Here is a 20,347-nt window from a genome sequence, read left to right as displayed (position 1 = left end):
ATCAATATACCTGCATACTAAGGAAGTCAGTAAGTCAGTAAGTCAGTAATACTATGAAGGTACTACATGTGTATATTTATCTGTGTATTACTCGTGTGTATTGTGTGTATTATAGTTAGTTAATGTTATTATACAACTTGTGTTTAAAAGAACAAGTAATGATGTTATACCCATAAATACAATTATTAACAAAATCCATAATTAAATCAGTAAATAACAAAGCAAACAACATAAGATTCATCAAGTAAAATAGTAGTGTATCTAACATGTTGTAAGCTTCTTCAACCAAGGAATCATCTTTGACTGTGGTTGTGGATGTAGTTGGCAATTGATTGGTGTTTTGATTTGGTGTTATGTAATTACTAATTATTGACATTGTGTTTTATGTGTGTTTTCTGATGTAAGTAGTTTTTGTTGAAGTTGTAGCAGTGTAATAGTAGTGGCGGTATTTGATGATTGATTGATTGATGTGTAGTAGTAATAGTAGTAGAAGGAATAAGTAACTGATTAAATAGATTTGGTTAAGGGAAGGGAATATTAGAAATGTGTTTATAGATCAGTTGGGGGAATGTTTGGTGATATATATATATACAAAACTACACTAGTGTTTACATACTATATTACTCTGTGGTACTTATAGTAAAATGTGTGTACATATTAAAAATAAAAGTGGGTTATCCTGCATACGAAACAAGTAAACAAAACAGCAATTCCAAATGACACAAAAGGTAACGGAAAATTCAATAAATAAATTATATACAGGATGTATATGTAACATAACACAAAGACGGCATTTAGCTAAATATAAAATGTCACATTCACTTTTTAAAATATTATTGCACAAACACCAGAGCACGTGACACATTTCGCAATAGACTTTTAGCAATCACAATAAACTACACAATACTCTCTTTCAGGTTTATCCCACAATACATACATAAGTACTTAACAAACATGCCAATGCAATAGAAACACACGAAGAACCTCACACACTCCCCCTCCTCCGATATATGTCAATTTGCTAAAAAAGAAGAGTGTAAAAGTGTTCATAATAGCAATTATATAGGATAAATGAATAGACGAAAATATCTCTGTTTATTAAGAAACGTCTTTACACTGTGCTTTCTCTATTGCTATTCTTCACTTACTCCTTTGCTATGCTAGGTCAGTTGGAGCAACAGAGAAAATGACGTCAAATGCCACAACGTAATAGATGAAAGGAAGAAAACTAGTTCCAGTCTCCTGGAATATGCGAACAAAACGATTCTGGAATTGAAATTAGCACTTTATTTAGACGATAGTAATCAGACTTATTATTATTCTTCAAACCCACCGTTTCTCCTTGGAAAACTTTTATCAACTTTGATACAATACCAATTATTATTCTTCTTCGCATACAATAGCAAATCCTTAATCTAAATTAATACTATACATACACACTTACTCTATCCACACATTCCAATTCTCTTCTTCATTCATTTATTTGTTTCATTATCATGGTCATAGCCCATTACACACATTTCACCCACGAACTAACTAAGCAACAAGTGTTGTCCAGTTGGTTCCATTCTATATCAGTCTCTTTTCAACTACTTGCTACAATATTATTGTACGGCGATCCCTTTTTTCTTAATTCCTCCATTGTTTTAAGGAAAATGAAAAGAAAAAATTGCAACGGTTAGACTTTTTACCAGTGCTGTCGTTTATCCCAAACCGGACTTGCCAAAAGAAGAACAATGGTTCCATTGTTACTTAACCTAAATAGGAAAGGAGGGGGCAGTGGGTAGCATTTGGGTAGTGGGGCAGTGTCCAAAAAATAAAAAATAAAAATAAAAATTCTATTTGGGACAATAAAAGAGGACACGACAAAGGCAAAATTTCCTCTCCTATACGCCAAAAGTACACGATGCTGTCTTCTTCTATTAGGAAAATTAGAATCACTTCACAGAAGGATAAGTGTCTTATTATAAGTGGATATTTGGTCAATGTGTCTCCCTCACCCCTATGTCTATCAATTTTATGACACTGAAAAAAATAATATAAAAAAAGAAATTAAAAACCGTTTTAAGACAAATAAAAAAACCGTTTGAGAAAACTTTAAATTTTTCTTAAACGAACAAGCCCCTCCCTTACTTCCCTACTTCCTTTTTCCCTTATTTTTATTACCTCAATGTATATCAACTGGAAGGAAGAGACCGAAAAGAAAGAAACAGTAAGGAAGGAGGAAAACGGAAAATTGTTTTAATTTCATTGTTGTCTGACTTATTTAGTTTTATTCTTTATTCATTCGTATGCAGGCTACCCTCCCCCCTGTCCCTCCTCCTCCTCAGAAAGTCTAGATTCAATTACACAGATAGACGCAAAATAATGAAATTTTTTATATCCACGTTTTAAACGGCACAACAAACCGAAAAAAAAGAATAGAAGGATAAAACCGTTGCAAGAGAACAATGTAGAAGAAAGTCCCTTATGTAATACATATAGAGTATACCATCCTCAACTGCTTATTGTCTTATTCTCTCTATCTTTTTCGTCTTCTACCGCTATACAATATTACGGTGCGAAGAAAAAAGTACAAACCTTTGACAGCAGTGCCTCATCCGAGAGACTCCCCCTTTTCTATTTGGGCTAACAATCCCGAAAATACTCTTGTCCTCAATTAAAGAAAGAACAGAGTAGACAACTCTGCCAACCACTAAGTAATATCCTTACGTACAGCCGCTACCTCTTCTCCTCTACACTAATCAATAGTCTAAAAATAAATAACATTAATAGTGATTAACACAAACTATACATTGTATGCAAAACTTTCCTCTATTCTCTAAAGTAATAAAGTCTCTCTCTCTCCCACAACAGACTCTACAATTGTCCCTCCTTTTGCAATTCCGACTTAACCCAGCCTTCCAATCCACCTTTAACAATAATGTCCTGTAAATTAGTACCCAATTCGCCCACTTTCTGTTGCAAAATCACCTCTCCTTCCAAATCAGCCACCGTCACCAACGCCTTAGTCACATCCCACTTCAAAAACCAACCAGTACGAATCGTCAACTCACTGTTGCCAGCATATTTGACACGCAACTTTTCAATCAAATCGGGGATTTCCAACGTCAACAATGCATTGTTGATGGAATTTCGACTGAAAATATTACCAAACGATCCAGCAACAACCAACTTCATCCCTCTTGCCAAAATACATGTAGCAGCTTGTTCACGCGACGAACCGGTACCGAAGTTGTATCCACTGATTATAATGTCATCGGATTTGGTCTTAGTGTTGAAATCAGGGTCGTAGTTCTCCATGCATACTTGAGCCATCTGTTCACGCGAGATATCGTCTTGGTAAGTGTACTTACCGGGGTAGATTCCGTCGGTGTTGATATTGTCGGCATTACATAATATAAGTTCACCTTGGATAGACTTGGGGAATCCTGGTAAGACTTCCACTGATCCACCGGCAGCAGCAGCCTCGTCGTCTTGTTCACTAAATGGCTCTTCAGCAATATCTGCTCCTGATGTGCTTTTTGGAAGATCGATACTTTTAACAATCTCTGGTGATGGGTTGACTGACTTACCATTGATTTCCTCCGGAGCACCAATTTTACCCAATACAGCTGAAGCAGCAACAACTTCTGGTGAAGCCAAATAAGCCAATGCATCTTTAGACCCCATTCTACCTTTGAAATTACGATTAGTAGCACTGATTCCAACTTCACCCTCCTTTAATAACCCAGTTCCTAATCCAATACATGGACCACACCCAGCTGGCAATGGTTTAGCACCTGCGTCAATAATAGTTTGCCACGCACCCGCTGCCTCTGCATCTTTTTGGACCAAGGAGGATGCAGCAGCAACGTAAAACTCAACATCGGGGTGCACTTTATGTCCCTTCAAGACATCAGCAGCTGCTTGGATATCCGACAATCGCGAATTGGTACATGATACCAAATATGCTTTGTTAATAGGGATGTTTTCTTGAGATAATTTCGATAATGGATTAGAAACCTTGACCGAATTAGGCCCAGACACGTATGGCGATAACGTATTCAAATCAATGACCAAATGTTTAGCATACTTTGCATCATCATCACTCTTCAAACTGTGACGCTTCAAATTCTCAATAGTTTCTTTGTTAATTCTTGGATGATTTGCACCTAGTTTGCTCAATCTTCCTTCGTAAAACTCAACCAATTTATCGTCAATGGGGAAAAGTCCACTCAATGCCCCCCATTCAGTAGTCATATTGGCAATGGTCAAACGATAATCAATAGACAAGTTCTCTACCCCATCGCCGACAAATTCAATCGCATGATTCAATACTTCATCGTTATTGAAAACACCACACAATGCAACAATTATATCTTTTCCAGTGACTCCCTTCTGCAACTGTCCCTTCAACTCGACTTTAGCCACCGGTGGGATTTGCCACCACGTTTGACCCGTAGCCCAAATACTAGCGGCATCAGTACGAACAATGGGCGTACCCAAAGATCCAATACCTCCATACGTATTACTGTGCGAGTCGGAAGCAACCGTCAAATTCAACGGAAATGCATACCCTTCTTCAATCATGATCTGATGGCCAATACCTCTTCCAGCAGGGTAGAAATCAATCCCTTGCTCCTTGGCAAACCGTTCAATATTGGCATACTTGGTCAAATTCTTTTCCGTCTTATTTTGAACATCATGATCCAATGTACAAACAATTTGTCGGTTATCTTTGACCTTTTTCGCTCCTAAACCCATGAATTTAGTAGCTACGGGCCACGAATTATCATGCGACATACAATGTGCTGGTTTGATGGTGACATAATCACCAGTGTGAACTAGTTTCTGAGGTGGTAAATTGACGGCATATTTTTGAACAATTTTTTCAGTCAAATTCTGACCATTTCCTCGGAGTAAGGGGGTTGATGAGGATATAAAACGGTGGAATTGTAGCCTCATGACGGATGAAATGTAGAAGGGCTATATGTTGTTCTAAGGTGAAAAATTTTTGGTTCTGCAATATTTTTTTCCCGTTATAAAGGTCCCCCTCTCTGTACTTTTTTTTCTCTTATCGAATGTGGGTTAGTATGCAGGATCAAAGATATTTTTTTTTTTCTTTTCAAATTAGCCGCGAATGAGTCACACTTAGTTTTTAGTAATCGTTCAATATGGAGAAATCTATTGGGTACAAAAGTAGAACCGCATAGAGTGCGGCTTAGTTTGTGACTGCCAAAACTCTGTTTATCACGTATATGGAGAAACTTGAAGCTAATTCAAGGAGAATGATTTTCTATTTACCAGTAGAAAATTGGTTTGAGAAATTTGATTGAATCAAATGTCAAGAGTACAGAGGTAAAGATCCCCTTTTAAATTGTAACATCATTCGAAGTATTCTATCCACGACAACGTTATCAACTCTACATTCGAAAAGGTCTTTTCGAAAATGACAGGAGACACTTTTGAAGAATCACAAGAAACCATTTCAAGATTAAATTCTTCAGCAATGGTTTTGAGCCTTCGCAGAATTGGAAACCAATAAAAACCAACATGACCAACTGGGCATAGTTGGATTTACAAAGGCATATTTTTGAAGTATATTTGGTCCATCTCCAAGAGTGATGGATACAATATGTGGTCATCTGCGAGTTAGCCCATCCTCCCTCAATTGATGCTTGTTTTAGGAAAGCTGAACCCAATCTTGCCAATGATTCTCGCAATACTCAACGTGGCTTTATCTGAAGTAACGATTAACAGATGCACTTGGGGATGTGAAAAGTTGCTGAAAAGTGTATCAAATTCGTTTCCTTTTATATGGAATTCGAGAAATTTTAACCGTGGGAAGTCTGCATTCATAACGGGATAAGTAAAAGGACAAACAGCTTTATCCTTCATCACCAACTCTTGAATGTACTGGGTTTCATAGTAATGTCTCACGTTAAAGTAGTTAAGTGGGACGTAAAACAAAGGGTAAAGTTTGCGTGATTTGACACAAAAACTCACTGCATTTTATTGCGAGATACTTTTCAAACGAAGTAACTAATCATTGGGAGTTCTGCTTGCAGATACACTTTTTGGAAAAAGATGGGGATTCTACGGTTCCAATCAAGTTTTTTGATTACTTTGTTAAGTTCTTCCAAGGTACGTAAACTCCGCTTCACAGGCCAATGATAACTGATAGTCCCAGGGGACAATGTAGGAATTAATACAAATCTACCAGTGTGTGATACTCCACCGTGACCCAGTGGATTTATTTGCTGGTACTACCAGTTTATATTAGCATTGGGAAAGTGAGGAACAAGTTGGCCAAAGATACCGGCTACTTCAATGGCGTTGTAGCTTGTAGCAATCAAGAGCTGTCGTACGTTGGAATGGGACAAAGTTCGTAAAATTTTGCGAAAAATACCGTCAAGACATAGACTCAACTCGACTAATCTAAGGAATTCCGATTCCAGTTTTAGAAGTATATATCTAATGACAACACACGAAGAAACCTCGTTTCAAAAAATGACAGAATTTTTGCTTTGAACATGGGTAGCCAAAAGCCACTCCCAACTTTGTCTTGCATGTACATTTACACTCAAGATTGTATTCGTCATCACTTTGGCTGCCATGGCAAATATCGTAATCATCTCAAAAGTGCTTTTGTGCTCCAATGAGTGTCTGATCAAAGTCTGATACAGATTTGTAAATTGAATACTGAAATTACAGTGTGGAATTGCCTAGAACAGGGGAGAGAAGTTGTCAAATTTTATAGTTCATTTTCAGTCCCGTGAGTACCAAATAACTTGCCCGAGGCAAGCATATTGTTTCTACTCTATACAACGTGTATCTATAACTATCTCTATTATTCCATTTTCAACAACTTCTCCTCCATTTTTGCCAACATTCCAACTCCATCGAAATATTCCAACCACTTATCGTCAACCTTGAATCCACCTAACTCAGTATCAGTGTCAAACAACTTTTTAATATACTCGTCGTATCCGATAAACTCCTTCTTTTGTTCGCACTCATAACTCCAACTAGCTTTGTATGCACCTCCTAAAGCACAAGCATTGGGAATCTCCACCTTGTAGTTACCATTAGTTGGTCCAAATATTTGTCCCATTTTATGAATGATACTAAGGTTGTTTGAAGCACCACCTGCGTAGTAACATTTATTTGGACGTGCGGTTAATGTTTCCACATTTTGCTCTTTGCCATCGGTATACAACTTTCCAAACCTCTTAGTCACCTGTTGGTACAACTCTTTTGCTTTGGAGGCTTTATCTGAGTTGCCCCTTCCCTTAGCATCATCTTCCCGGTAGCCAGATTTACTCAACATAGGACCAGCCCGTAATCTGCAACTCAAAGTTTGACTTTCAACAATTGCCAATGCGTCATCATCAACGTCAAACCCGTTGCTACCTAAATCACAAGCAACTACTTCGTACTCTTGATCTGATTTTTTATTCAATACAGCTCGAACTGTTTGTGCTGGTGCTTGTGGTACAATTTCACCAATTGGAAAGTAAATTCCTAATTTGCCATCAAAGTCGGTACTTTCATCTAAAATTTCATCAAACTTGTCCCAAGATTTGTGATCTTCAACGTGGTGTTTCTTGTTAATTTCGTCTCTGGCTTTTTCTCTAGCGAGTGCTCCATTGGAATAGCAAATCATCCCCATGTAATGTTTTGGCATTGTTGGATGCTTAAATAAATGGTATTGTGACGATGGTTGATAGTTTTCAGTAATCAACAAAACAGTTGTGGAAGTTCCCAATGAAATCAAACAATCGTTTGGTTGCAAAGGCAATGACAAAATTGTTGCCAAATTGTCACCTGTGAATGAGTAAATATTGCAATTTTTTGAAAAGCCGTATCTCTTTACAAAGTAGTTTGCAATAGAGCCGGAAGCTTCATAGGTGATTGGTTTAATTGGCCCTAACTTCTCCTTCAAATTATCGATTGATTGCTTATATTTTGGATCATCCTTTGCTACACCGTCAATTTTTGTGTGAACACCGGCAGCCACAGCAAGCAATTCATCGCTGTAATCGGCCTTGTTGATATCGTAAACATTCATTCCACAAGCATCACTTTGCTCTAATTCAGTAATATGTCCCAACAAAATGCTCGTGACAAAAGAGCTCACCAACGAGATCCTTGATGTGGATTTATACTCCTCACCGTGAGATCTAGTGATAAACTTACGTATCTGCAACCCAGTGAATCTCAAATGAGCTCTTGACCCAGTAATCTTGGCCAAGTTTTCTTTACCCACAGCATTATGAAATGCCTTGGCCTCGGGAATGGTTGAGTGATCCTGCCAGTTGGGTGACATTTCCCATGAGAAGGCATCTTTAAGTTGGCTGCTCAAATCCGAGTCTGCATTCAATTTTTCCAATATATTGTTGGCCTCTTGGGACCAATAGACCGACCCGTGTTGTTGACCTGAACCACTGATACCAGCAACCTTCTCAAATGGAAATCCGTCGTTCTTCATTTGCGTGAAAAGGTAATCAATTGCATCCAACCACATTGCCACTGGACTGACGATCTCACCTTCGTCTCCAGTGATGACCCCTTTATGAATACCATACTTGTCTTTAAATTGCGAATCAAATTCGACATTATAGGTTTGCAATGGGTCCAAATGCTCGTTGGTGATGATAATCTTTAGTTGCTGGGTGGATAAGTCGAACCCGAGAAATAAGTGTTCCGATTTTGAATAGTCTGTCATTGTCTGTGGTAAAGAGCCTGCTACAATGTGATTGGTAATTTTTCGATAAATTTTGGGGATGTTGTATTCTGAGAATCTATAGCAACTATTTATATATCCCACCGATTAAATAGAAATTTTTTTGTACCGATTTTATATAAGCCCAACAAAGTTTCAATACTTGATATTCAACCATTGAATTGGCGGAGCACTATTGAACCAGAAATTAGGTGCGACTATCAAAATCAATGCAATGAACTGAATGCCAAAAGCGTAAGACAAGTATCGCAATGAATTGGTGGCAATACCGATAGCAAGTGAAACAATTACATTGGCTATGGACGCATAGTGTATTATTTGTTCCACCTTTTGCTGGTTGTTGATTGAAACAGGGAACTCCACGGCGGCAAGTAAGTTATCCATCCTCTGTAGGTATAGTAGTAGGTAGACCAAATAGGGTGGTGTGAACGGAGGATTGGTGTTTGATTCGGAGGAATTATAAACGAGTAATGTTTTTTTTTCGAGCCGTATCCCGCAAAGTATGTGTCTCTGAAGTTGAGTCTAATGGCACGTCTCTGTTGGTTAAGGTTAGTTTAAAGCTTAGAGTGTTTGATATGGTATTATTGGGGATTGAATGATAAACTTACCACTGCTCACCTATGACTACAAGCCAGTGTTTAGCTTCACTACAGGACAGTGTTTTTGGAAGACAGAGATCGAGCCGCATAACTGTGGTACAAAAATAATTTTAATTTTCAACACGATTTATCGGAATTGGGTTTACCCTAGTGAAAGAAAAACAAAATTCGACAAAGTAGCCGGCCCTAGACATTTACACCGAGACAGACCCTAAACTGCACCCTCATGACCAAGCAACAAGTTCTTTTCATTGGTGACTTGAACCATTCACTTCCAGAGTTCAAAAGATTTCAGGCCAAGTATGAATGTCTCGAGTACAAAATGACTACGAGGGGGCAATTTGTCGAAGACTTAAAAACAAAGTTTTCCCACATCAGCGCTATCTATGGAGCCTGGCTTGGGTTTGTTCCAATTGGTGGCTTCAGGACGGTTATTGAATATGCACCATCTAGTTTGAAAGTCTTGGCCTTTTGCTCAGTCGGGTATGATCACCAAGATGCACATGAGCTAGCACAAAGAAATATTGCAATGACGAATGTTCCTAGTGATGGAGCAGCTGAACCGGTGTCTGAATTGGTAGTTTATTTTACGATCACTGGGTTTAGACAATTACACATGTATGAGAGACAAAAGCTCTTGAAAATCCCCGACACTATAGACATTAGATATAAATTTGCCAACGAGGAGTTCAATCAAAAAGACGGAAAAATAAACTTATCCCATGAGAGGGGCTATGATTTTGGTGAAAGGATCAACAAAAGACCAAATTTGAGTCCCAGGGGACACAATGTTGTGATTGTTGGATTTGGGCAAATTGGCCAATTGATAGGGAGAAAATTACACGAATTAGGAATGAACATTACGTATGTGAAAAGATCAAAGTTGAGCAATGAACAGGAAGACAAATTGGGCTATGAAGCAACATATGCATCGACAATTCTCGATGTTGCAAAGCATGGGGAGGTTGATTTGATTGTGATTGCATGCCCAGCCACACCAGAAACCCATCATTTGATCAATGAAGAAGTAATCAAATCGATTTCCAAACCGTTTAGAATTGTCAACATTGGAAGAGGTACAGTGATCGACCAAGAAGCCTTATTGCAAGGGTTGAATCTGGGGAAAATCTTGTTTGCTGGGTTAGATGTGTTTGAAAATGAGCCGGCCATTAACAAGGACTTGATAAACCGAGAAGATGTGGTTCTAACCCCTCATATTGGAGCAAGCACTCAGGAGAATTTTGATTATGCAGCTATTAAAGCTCTTGAAAATATAGATGATGTATTGGAAGGTGGACTGGGAATTAGCAAAGTCAATTAGAGGCCTTATGACTCATGCTGGGATCTTAAAATGGTGAAGTTTGTTAAAAAATAGATATCGATTAAATATGTTGTTTCTTTGTTGGAGCATTTGTAGGATGCATTCTCGTTCAAGGTCACGTTTGCTAAAAAAGTGACTCATCTGTTGGCATCTGTATGATAATTCACTTTTTAAAGATGAATATACACTGAGGTGAGATACTAATGCATCTTTTAACACGTAGAGCATATAATATGTGTGAATAGGAATGTCACTGGTTGCAAATCGATGTCGTGTCGCCAACTCTTTTTTTCCGTCAAGTGACTAATTTTTTTTTTCTTCTTTTCCACTCTTGATAAATTTTGCCGCGTTGACTCACACCATTTTTCCCCAAACTGATAAAAATATATCAGGAAAAAGAAAGAGTGAAAAATTTACAAAAATATATTCCTACAACTACTTTCTTTTATTATTAGCAAATTAAATAAAACATATTATAATGAGTCCCCAACCAGTTACTCTCCACTTAAGAGCCGAGACCAAGCCATTGGAAGCTAGAGCTGCTTTAACTCCTTCCACCACCAAACAATTGCTTGATGCTGGTTTCAAAGTCTACGTTGAAAAAAGCTCGCAATCAACATTTGATATCAAAGAATATGAGGAAGTTGGTGCTGAGATTGTCCCTGAGGGATCATGGAAACAAGCTCCAAAAGATCGTCTAATTTTTGGATTGAAAGAATTGCCTGAAAATGAGACATTTCCACTAGTGCATGAACATATTCAGTTTGCGCATTGTTACAAAGATCAAGCTGGATGGGAAACAGTATTGGGAAGATTTCCTGCTGGTAATGGAACATTATACGACTTGGAGTTTTTGGAAAATGATCAAGGTAGACGTGTTGCTGCTTTTGGATTTTATGCCGGTTTTGCTGGTGCTGCAATCGGTGTATTAGATTGGGCATTCAAGCAAACTCATGGTGATGATGAAAGTTTGCCTGGAGTAACTCCTTACCCCAATGAAGAGGCTTTGATAAGTTATGTCAAGGGTGAGTTACAAAAGGCTTTGGAGAAAACTGGCGGTAAATATCCTACTGCATTAGTAATTGGTTCTTTAGGTAGATGTGGGTCGGGAGCCATTGATTTTTTCAAAAAAGTTGGCATTCCAGACGAAAATGTCGCCAAGTGGGATATGCAAGAAACAGCCAAAGGTGGTCCATTTAAAGAAATTGTTGATTCGAATATTTTCATCAACTGTATTTACTTGTCTCAACCAATTCCACCATTTATTAACTATGAAAGTTTGAATGTTGATGATAGAAAATTGACGACTATTGTTGATGTTAGTGCTGATACCACCAATCCACATAACCCAATTCCAGTTTATGAAATTGCCACTGTTTTTAACGAACCAACTGTTGATGTCAAAACCACAAAGGGTCCTAAATTGTCGGTATGTTCGATTGACCATTTACCAAGTTTGTTGCCCAGAGAGGCTTCAGAGTTCTTTTCCAAGGATTTGATGCCAAGCTTGTTACAATTACCTGAGAGGGACACCGCTCCGGTATGGGTTAGAGCTAAACAATTGTTTGATAAAAATGTTGCCAGATTACCAAAGAATTAAGATAGACCTATATACTTACTCAAGAGTAACATTGACTTTTCTTTTTTTGTTTTTGTTCTTGTTCTTGTTCTTGTTTTTGTTCTTTTTCGTTCCCTTTGGTCCTTGCATTATTGATTTGACGTCTTCGCCATCAGTTTCATATTCTGATTCACTGACATCAAGTTCTTCTTTTCCCTTCATTTCATCTAACGAAGCAAACCTTCTTTTCATTGTGTCTACTTTTTCAACACTTTCAGGTGCACAAACAACACAATTTAATCTCTCTCCTGTATCGTAAACTGCCACTTGGTCCTTCAATTCTAAATTCCAAACAACGATTTTTCCATCCGAGGAGACTGATATCAATAGCGGGATGTTTTGAGTCTCCTTATTTTGCATAAAAGTGACACCTTTTATACGGTTGGTATGACCTCTGAGGGAAAATACCGGCTCGATATCTTCGGCTTTGTTATCCAATACTTTCCTCTCATGCTCTTCAGCATCGTCACCTATATCCTCCAACAAAGATTCAAAATCGTAGAATCCAATTTTTCCGTCTCCAAAACCAATAACCAACCATTCCTTGCCATCAACCTTCAACAAATCAATACACATCAACGTTGTTTTAAACTTGAACTTTTTGGCAATCTTTGCAGTAGAAGTCTTGTACAAGAGGATTTGATTGTTCAACCCTACAACAAAGTAATCACCGGCATGGTTCCATTTGACAAATTCCCCCAGTTGCCCTAAATGATCCTTACCTTTGATCTTCAAAACGGCTGCCTTCTTGGCTGTCATTAAATTCCATAACCTTATTGTCTTGTCTTGAGATACACTAATAGCAACACGGCCACTGGGGTGTATACTCAAGTCATTGATTTTGTCTGTGTGGCCTTTCAATGTTGCAAATATCTCCCAATCCTTAGTTCTCCATATGATAATTTTCCCATCTTCTGAGCCGGATATAAGCCATCTTCCAGAAGATGCAGATTCTGAAACTTCGGTAGCTTCTTTTGAAAAGCTTAATGCAGTAATTGTCCCTTGGTGGCTCAATAGCGTTCCAAGTTCCTTTCTCTTTTGCAAGTCGTAAATTCTAATATGCTCATCGTTTGAACCTGTAACCAAGTACCTCTTGGCAAGATCCATAGACTTGATTGACAATGCATGCGCCTGGAAGTGGAAAATGGGTTGAAATACAGGTTCTTTGACGTTGGAGGGATCTAGAATCACCGAAAGGCATAGCAAATTGTGTTCATAGGACCCTACAAATATTCTAAATTGAATGCGTGATGAGGTGGTAGTGGAGGTAGCAATGGAACTTTTAATTGTAGAGTTGCTTCCTTTAAGAGCAGACTTTATCTCAGTATCTGTAGGGGTATTTCCCAGATCTTCAACTTTTGATTGCACTTTAACCATGGCAAATTTGGCTTTTTGGTATCCTGTGGTGATGAGCTTTTGAGATGAGGAATGATTTATGTCTAGGTTTTTTTTTTCTGTTCTTCTCTTTCCAGTGACCGAGATTCACTTTGCAACAAAATTGACATTTTACGCGACGTGAGGCCCAACAACAACAACACCAACACCTAATTAACACCTAACTACTGAAACAGCACACAATAATGGGCCAGAATCAAAAGACGCCTCAGCAACACAATTCCACCCTCTACATCTCACCCATGCTAAATCGAAGAAAGGAGATCTTTAAAACTCCACCAAATCCAGCATCAAAACAACCAAAGTTATTCGAGTCACCAAGTTCGTCCAACAAATCACTGTTTTTCAATTTGGATAAATCATCGCATAATCTAACCGTGCAAAGTAAAAGCGATGATTCATTTGGAGGTACCGATATGTTAACACCGATTGACAGATTGCGTCTTTGGAGGCATGATGCAATCACCCAGCATCAATACAAAACAGCAGAGTTTCTCAGCGATAAGATATTGGACATAACCAATGATTCAAATGATGCATTTTGGCTAGCTCAGGTGTATTTTAACCAGGGCAACTACCTACGATGTAAAGACTTGGTATTGTGCAATGAAGAATTCGCCAAGAGTATCATTTGTCGATATTTGGCTGGGTATAGTTTGATAAAATTAGATTTGTGGGATGAAGCATTAGACGTAATTGGAGAAACAAATCCGTTTGACAAAGATGATCGATTGAAAAATGATGATGGAGGGGTAAAGCTAGAAGCATCCATGTGCTATTTGCGTGGTTTGATATACAGTGCACAAAGTAATTTTGAAAAAGCCAAGGAGTGCTATAAGGAAGCATTGCGAGTCGATGTTAAATGTTATGAGGCATTTGATGAATTAATTTCTAATAATCTCATGACACCAAACGAGGAGTGGGAGTTTGTCACTAATGAATTGAATTACCAGGAAGTAGACAGTAACGATGATTTAATAAGACTACTTTACACTACCAAGTTGAGCAAGTACTTGAATCAGGACAAATTCAATGAAGCGGAACATATACTCAGAGAAGAGTATGATTTGAATGATAATTGCGATTTAATGTTGAGTCAAGCCGATCAATTATACGTTCAAGGTAGTTTCGATGCATGTTTGAACCTTTGTGAAAAGATACTTGAGAAGGACCAGTACAATTTTGATGTATTACCTAATTACCTCAGTTGCTTATATGAATTGGGTGGCAGAAATAAGCTATTCTACAAAAGCCATCAACTAGCTGAGTTTCATCCGTCTAACCCAATGACTTGGTTAGCCATTGGAACCTACTATCTCTCGATAAATAAAATCAGTGAAGCTAGAAAATATTTCAGCAAAGCAACTATCCTCAACCCTAATTTTGGCCAAGCTTGGATTGGGTTTGCTCACACGTTTGCCGCAGAAGGAGAACACGAGCTGGCAATTAATGCCTATGCATATGCTGCGCGATTATTCCCCGGAAGCCATTTGCCGATGTTATTTCTAGGTAGCACTAATGTCAAACTAGGCAACTTGAACCTCGCAGAAGAGTATCTTAAAAATGCCTACCATTTTAATCAACATTGTGAGCTAACATTAAATGAATTGGGGGTGCTTTATTTCCACAAAAATAGCTTACTCACGGCTGAATCGTATTTAAATGCAGCATTGAAAATTGCCAATCGTAGTTCAAAAACCTGGGTATCAATAATGACCAACTTAGGTCATGTATTAAGAAAGCAAGGAAAATTGTTGCTGGCACTATCTATATTTCACGAAATTTATGGTAACGATGCCAATATTGCTTCCACGATTGGTCTTATTCATATGAAGCTAGGCGAGTTTGTAGAAGCAATTGAAAACCTACATAATGCTCTTGCTATCGAACCGACCAATCAAATAGCCAAGGATTTGTTAGATAGAGCTTTGAAAGAAGCTATAACATCTAGCTAGCAATCCAAAAAGAAGAATAATTTACGACTCAATGAATATATATAGCATTTACTCGGTGATTTAGTTGTAGAGTGTTGTAGGTAGCTCTTCAGAGACGACTCGAAGTCATACACTATTTACATGTGCAAAGTTGGTTGCAAAACTTTTACCCAGAAAGTATTGCAAAAATATTTGTAAACCATTTTGGCACACTAAATACGAGAAGTATTTTCACGTCAACTGATATTGATTTAATTTCCTAAATTCTTTTCTTGATTTTTTTGTTATAAATATTAACTATATAAACAAATATACCTCATCCAGCCTATACTATGACGCAAGTATTCTTTTTCTTCTTCCTGCTCATTTTTTGATTGGAGGATATACTTATTTCACTGGAAATTACAACCTTTGGTTTTGCAGCATCCACGACCTTCAAGTCCAGAGAATCAAACTGGATCCATTCTTGGTTAACAACAGGTGATCCAGCCGATTGTCCTTCATTATTCAGCAATTTTTCTTTTTTGGATAATCCAGTCTCGAAGGAGTTTGGGCGAAGACTCTTGTCATCAATTATAGTTGATCCTGTTTTCCATTCCTTATGTAAATGGTGTATAGCATAATCAAACACAGTACTGACATTAAGCATTTGCAATGATGAAGTTTGAATAAAAGCAATTGCTCCAATATTTTTAGCAGTTTGGGTCACAAGATCAAAGGGCAAAGTGGAAGGCAAGTCCCCTTTTGTACCCACAAGAATTATAGGAATATTTTTTGAGCCCATCAGCTCTTTCAAGATTGGATACCATTTGGTCCTGACACTGAACAAACTTAAAATGTTATCCATTGCAAAACATAGTAAGATGATGTCTTCATCAAGGAAAAGTGGACAGCCCACATATAGATGATTAGGGTTTCCTTTAGTACTAGCATGCAGAACGGTTAAAAGGAACGGTAAACTATAAGGCCCTTTCATTTTCATGCTGTACCAATTGTAATGCAGGTGATCATGAAACGTCAACATTCTATCATCGGTTTTGTAATTCCACATTAAAGTTGATTTACCAACACCAAGATCACCAGCTACAAATATCTTAGCAGAATAAGGAACTGGCCTCTTGTCCATTATTGCTTTGTTGTATGTTGGCAATATTTTTTGTTTGATAGTGATGATTTTCAATGACGACTCTAAATGTGGTGAATCATTTTGGGTTTGCTTGTTTTGTTGTTGTTGTTGTTGTTGTTGTTGTTGTTGTTGTTGTTGTTGTTGTTGTTGTTGTTGTTGTTGTTGTTGTTGTTGTTGTTGTTGTTGTTGTTGTTGTTGTTGTTGTTGTTGTTGTGGTGGTGGTGGTTGTTGATTAACATTATAAGCGGTATATTGTGGAGGAGGATCGTAACCAGGTAATGCATGGGTTGATGAAGACATAGCGTTGATGGAAGTACTCTCGTAATTGATGATTTTCATTGAGCGTGTCTGATGGGAATTAGACATCCATGGCTACGTAGCGAATTGAGGGATTTTATAGCAGTATTTATACCAAATCTGTTTTTTGTGGAAGCCATACCAGATGTAATTACCTAACACTTCCCTCCTTGTTATCACATATGATACGATAAACACGTGTCCAACAACATTACAACATATACAACGTACATCTAAGTCAAGTCATGAAAATGAACCGGAACCGACAATCTCTTTCTGCCATCTAATATTGCATGTTCTTTTGTGCACAAAGTAGGTCATGTTAACTGTTCTCGAAGAGTGTGGAGTAAGCACCTATGTGTGAGAACTACACGTTTTATGATATCTTCTAGATGCCCTCGCAGTTACTTTCCAGTTTTTACCAACAGCGAAGAAACACTGACGTCATGTGATGCATATCAACACCATTCATAAATGATGGAACACAATGACGGTGATAAAACGAAAAAAGATTGGATATCCAGATCCGTTGTTTAGTTAAAGCCGTGCACTAACAATGCTGAGATTTTTGAGAAAAAAAAAACGACAAACGAGTCATGGTTTTTCCAATTGCAAAGATCAAGGACGGCTAATCGGCAAGATACGGTTTACAAAGGGAATAATTTGAGACAATGTAGATAGTGCTATCTCCGACGCTTCTTCGTTAATATCAAGAGGACCTCTTTGTACTATACAATTTCGACTTTATGACCAAATGTTTAGGGTTCACGATAGCAGCTGGGTGTAAATTAAATCCATACGGCCGACTTGATTGAAACAAGCAGGGAAGCAAAGAATAATATTGCTCATAACGTCATGGAATTCAAAGAATCGGCCCGATTGTTCAAATTTAGAGGATATACACTGCTCCACCCAAAGGGTGAACTCACAAAGCCGCAGTTGGAGTCATTCTCTGGAGTTCTTTAAAAATTTCTCGGCATTTCAATTTAATTTCGTAAAATGTATGGCGTCAAAAATCCTAATATACGCATGCTTCTTTTTAATGGATTCAGATACAATACCATATACCAAGAATGCACGGTAGATCTCTATCCTGATTGAGCATGAATTCCAATTGATTCTTACCACCTATACAAAAGCGTACCCCAATCAAGTTTCTGCTTCAGGCATGGGGAATGAAAGCATTTTATGGTTTAAACGAGGAGCATACTAGTGAGGAAGCAAGAAGCTGAAGCCTATTCATCGAAGTAGGGTTTTATATCGCCCTAAGGTTGGTTAGAATGAAGTTCTCACAAGGATCGTTCTTTAGATAATATATCGATAATATTTTAAGTAAAACTTACTATCAAAACTACGTATAGAGAGGTTTCACACAAACTCTCCATCCTTTGGAAGCATTACTTTTTGCTCCTTTTTTCATTTAAAAATAGACTATTTTGACTGGAAATTACAACCGTTGCTTTCGTTTCCACGACATTCAGTTTCAGAAAACCAAACTGGACCCGATTTGGGTTTGCAGCAAGCATGCCACGTAATTTCGTACTCTTACTTTTCAGATTCTCTTCCTTTAAAACCCTCTCCTCGAATAACTCTGGCTCAAGGCTTTTTTCGTAGATTTTGTTTAATCCACTATTCCATTGTTCATGTAAATGCTGAAGGGCAAAATTGAACACATTCTGGACACTAAGGATGTCCCTAGTTGAACTTTGAATGTATGCAATTGCACCAATCTCTCTGGCAATTTGTTGTGGAATATTTGGCAGCATGTGACTCTTTAAATCACCTTTTGTTCCTACTAGTATAATGGGGACTTTCCTTGAATAAACCAGCCTTTTCATCATGGCATACCATTTATCTCTAATACTTAACAAGCTCTCAACGTTATCCATTGCAAAACATAGTAAGACAATGTCTTCGGAAATGGAAAGCAGTTGTCTCAGACAAAGTTCTTCCACGTCTCCCCTAACACTAGCATGCAGAATTTTTAAAAGAAAGGGCATACTAAAAGGTCCTTTCATCTTCATGTAGTAGTTGTCTTCAAGTGGACATTCACGTTGTGGGGTCATTTTCTCGTTTTTATAAGTCCACATCAAACATGCCTTTCCAGTTCCAACATCACCAGCAATAAATATCCTAGCAGTGTAAGCTGTCTTTCTTGTATCTATTACTTTATGATAATGCGGCAGCACCTTCTCTTCGCTTGTGATAATTTGTGGCGTGGACTGTGTTTGTGAGGATGCCTTGTGGCTTTGTTGTTCTTGTGGTTCTAGTTGAGTTGTGTCACAAGCGCTGTAGACTGGAGGCGGCTCATCAGTGTGTAATGCATCGGCTGAAAAAGACATTGAAAAAGTAACTGCTCTGTCAGACTTTTGGTGCTTTTCAATATATTTGGTTAGCAAAAATTAAGCAAAGATGGTCAATTAGTAAACTTGGGAGAAGTTACCTCAGTATTTATTTCAAACCTCTCTTTTGTGTAAGCTATCTGCAGTTAACAAATGCTGTCCCCGATGTTATCACTTTTGATACGATAATTCCAATCCCGAAGCCAATGCTATCTCTTTGAGGATCTTATCATGTGCACAAAGTAACCAATGATAACAATTCGGCATAATGCGTGTTTGAGAGGGTAAAAGTATGACTCTTTGAAATATCCACTACTTCTCATCAAAACTACGTTCTTTCCCGGTGACTTTCCGATTTCCAAGTATACGCAAGCCTAATTAGTCATATCCAGGGAATCAACTGACGTCGTATGCTATGTGAGGACACCATTGACACCAAAGCTAGAGACAATGACGGGGATAAAGACTGGTTGAGCATGCAGGTTCATAGTTGACTAAAGCCGTCTACGAGGATCAGATTTACGAACCAAACAAGTCATTCCTACAAACACAAAAGAATAACAAGGAAGAAAGACTTTTCGGCAAGACTCATCGGCAAGAGACGGGCTGAAGTGACAAAACTGAGACAATGTTGATAGTTTTATATCCGATATGATTCCCTTGAAACCAGAGGGCCATTGTTAGTGTACAAAGTTAGTGAAACACGATTTCTTTGAAAAGGGTATGACACCCAATGAAAACACTTTCCCCCAACCTGAATAACTCCACAAACCATCCTACGTCATAAAACTTACAATATCGCACCAAATGTTCGGATTTAAAGAAAGTAGTCACCTTTTCCCCTAAATGGTTAAAAGTAGTACAAAACCATTTTGTTAATCTGTGCCTTAATTTTGTCTTGGCATTGTAACTTCGCAATTTTATACGAGAAGTAGAACCCACATGCTTTTCTGTTACAGATTGGTTATACTCGAATAAGTATATGGC

The 20,347-nt window shown here is 38.0% G+C and overlaps 9 protein-coding genes across 9 annotated transcripts; 3 read left to right on the top strand and 6 right to left on the bottom strand. All coding sequences in view use genetic code 12, as the record gives it.

The window, feature by feature from the left end:
* Positions 1-2,859: 2,859 nt before the first annotated feature.
* LYS4 (homoaconitate hydratase) lies at positions 2,860-4,947 on the bottom strand (the record flags this gene model as incomplete). Its single annotated transcript, XM_051815627.1, has 1 exon — positions 2,860-4,947. One exon carries the CDS (start codon positions 4,945-4,947, stop codon positions 2,860-2,862), a length of 2,088 nt encoding a protein of 695 aa, XP_051670909.1.
* Positions 4,948-6,832: 1,885 nt separating this feature from the next.
* Positions 6,833-8,710, bottom strand: XKS1 (xylulokinase; the record flags this gene model as incomplete). Its single annotated transcript, XM_051815626.1, has 1 exon — positions 6,833-8,710. One exon carries the CDS (start codon positions 8,708-8,710, stop codon positions 6,833-6,835), a length of 1,878 nt encoding a protein of 625 aa, XP_051670908.1.
* Positions 8,711-8,863: 153 nt separating this feature from the next.
* Positions 8,864-9,112, bottom strand: CANMA_003447 (signal peptidase complex subunit; the record flags this gene model as incomplete). Its single annotated transcript, XM_051815625.1, has 1 exon — positions 8,864-9,112. The coding sequence occupies one exon, from the start codon at positions 9,110-9,112 to the stop codon at positions 8,864-8,866; it is 249 nt and encodes an 82-aa protein (XP_051670907.1).
* Positions 9,113-9,553: 441 nt separating this feature from the next.
* Positions 9,554-10,648, top strand: CANMA_003446 (glyoxylate reductase; the record flags this gene model as incomplete). The annotated part of the gene is made up of 1 exon (XM_051815624.1): positions 9,554-10,648. One exon carries the CDS (start codon positions 9,554-9,556, stop codon positions 10,646-10,648), a length of 1,095 nt encoding a protein of 364 aa, XP_051670906.1.
* Positions 10,649-11,126: 478 nt separating this feature from the next.
* Positions 11,127-12,248, top strand: LYS1 (saccharopine dehydrogenase (NAD+, L-lysine-forming); the record flags this gene model as incomplete). The annotated part of the gene is made up of 1 exon (XM_051815623.1): positions 11,127-12,248. One exon carries the CDS (start codon positions 11,127-11,129, stop codon positions 12,246-12,248), a length of 1,122 nt encoding a protein of 373 aa, XP_051670905.1.
* A 15-nt stretch (positions 12,249-12,263) lies between these two features.
* On the bottom strand, positions 12,264-13,643 carry CANMA_003444 (uncharacterized protein; the record flags this gene model as incomplete). Its single annotated transcript, XM_051815621.1, has 1 exon — positions 12,264-13,643. The coding sequence occupies one exon, from the start codon at positions 13,641-13,643 to the stop codon at positions 12,264-12,266; it is 1,380 nt and encodes a 459-aa protein (XP_051670904.1).
* Positions 13,644-13,846: 203 nt separating this feature from the next.
* CANMA_003443 (anaphase promoting complex subunit) lies at positions 13,847-15,616 on the top strand (the record flags this gene model as incomplete). The annotated part of the gene is made up of 1 exon (XM_051815620.1): positions 13,847-15,616. One exon carries the CDS (start codon positions 13,847-13,849, stop codon positions 15,614-15,616), a length of 1,770 nt encoding a protein of 589 aa, XP_051670903.1.
* A 304-nt stretch (positions 15,617-15,920) lies between these two features.
* CANMA_003442 (uncharacterized protein) lies at positions 15,921-17,021 on the bottom strand (the record flags this gene model as incomplete). Its single annotated transcript, XM_051815619.1, has 1 exon — positions 15,921-17,021. One exon carries the CDS (start codon positions 17,019-17,021, stop codon positions 15,921-15,923), a length of 1,101 nt encoding a protein of 366 aa, XP_051670902.1.
* A 1,394-nt stretch (positions 17,022-18,415) lies between these two features.
* CANMA_003441 (uncharacterized protein) lies at positions 18,416-19,360 on the bottom strand (the record flags this gene model as incomplete). The annotated part of the gene is made up of 1 exon (XM_051815618.1): positions 18,416-19,360. The coding sequence occupies one exon, from the start codon at positions 19,358-19,360 to the stop codon at positions 18,416-18,418; it is 945 nt and encodes a 314-aa protein (XP_051670901.1).
* Between the last annotated feature and the right edge of the window lie 987 nt (positions 19,361-20,347).

Source organism: Candida margitis (genome assembly GCF_024628925.1).
Source record: "Candida margitis strain CBS 14175 chromosome Unknown scaffold32, whole genome shotgun sequence".
Taxonomy (NCBI): domain Eukaryota; kingdom Fungi; phylum Ascomycota; class Pichiomycetes; order Serinales; family Debaryomycetaceae; genus Lodderomyces; species Lodderomyces margitis.
The sequence above is the reverse complement of the archived record's forward strand: the minus strand, read 5'-3'. Positions and strand labels throughout refer to the sequence as shown.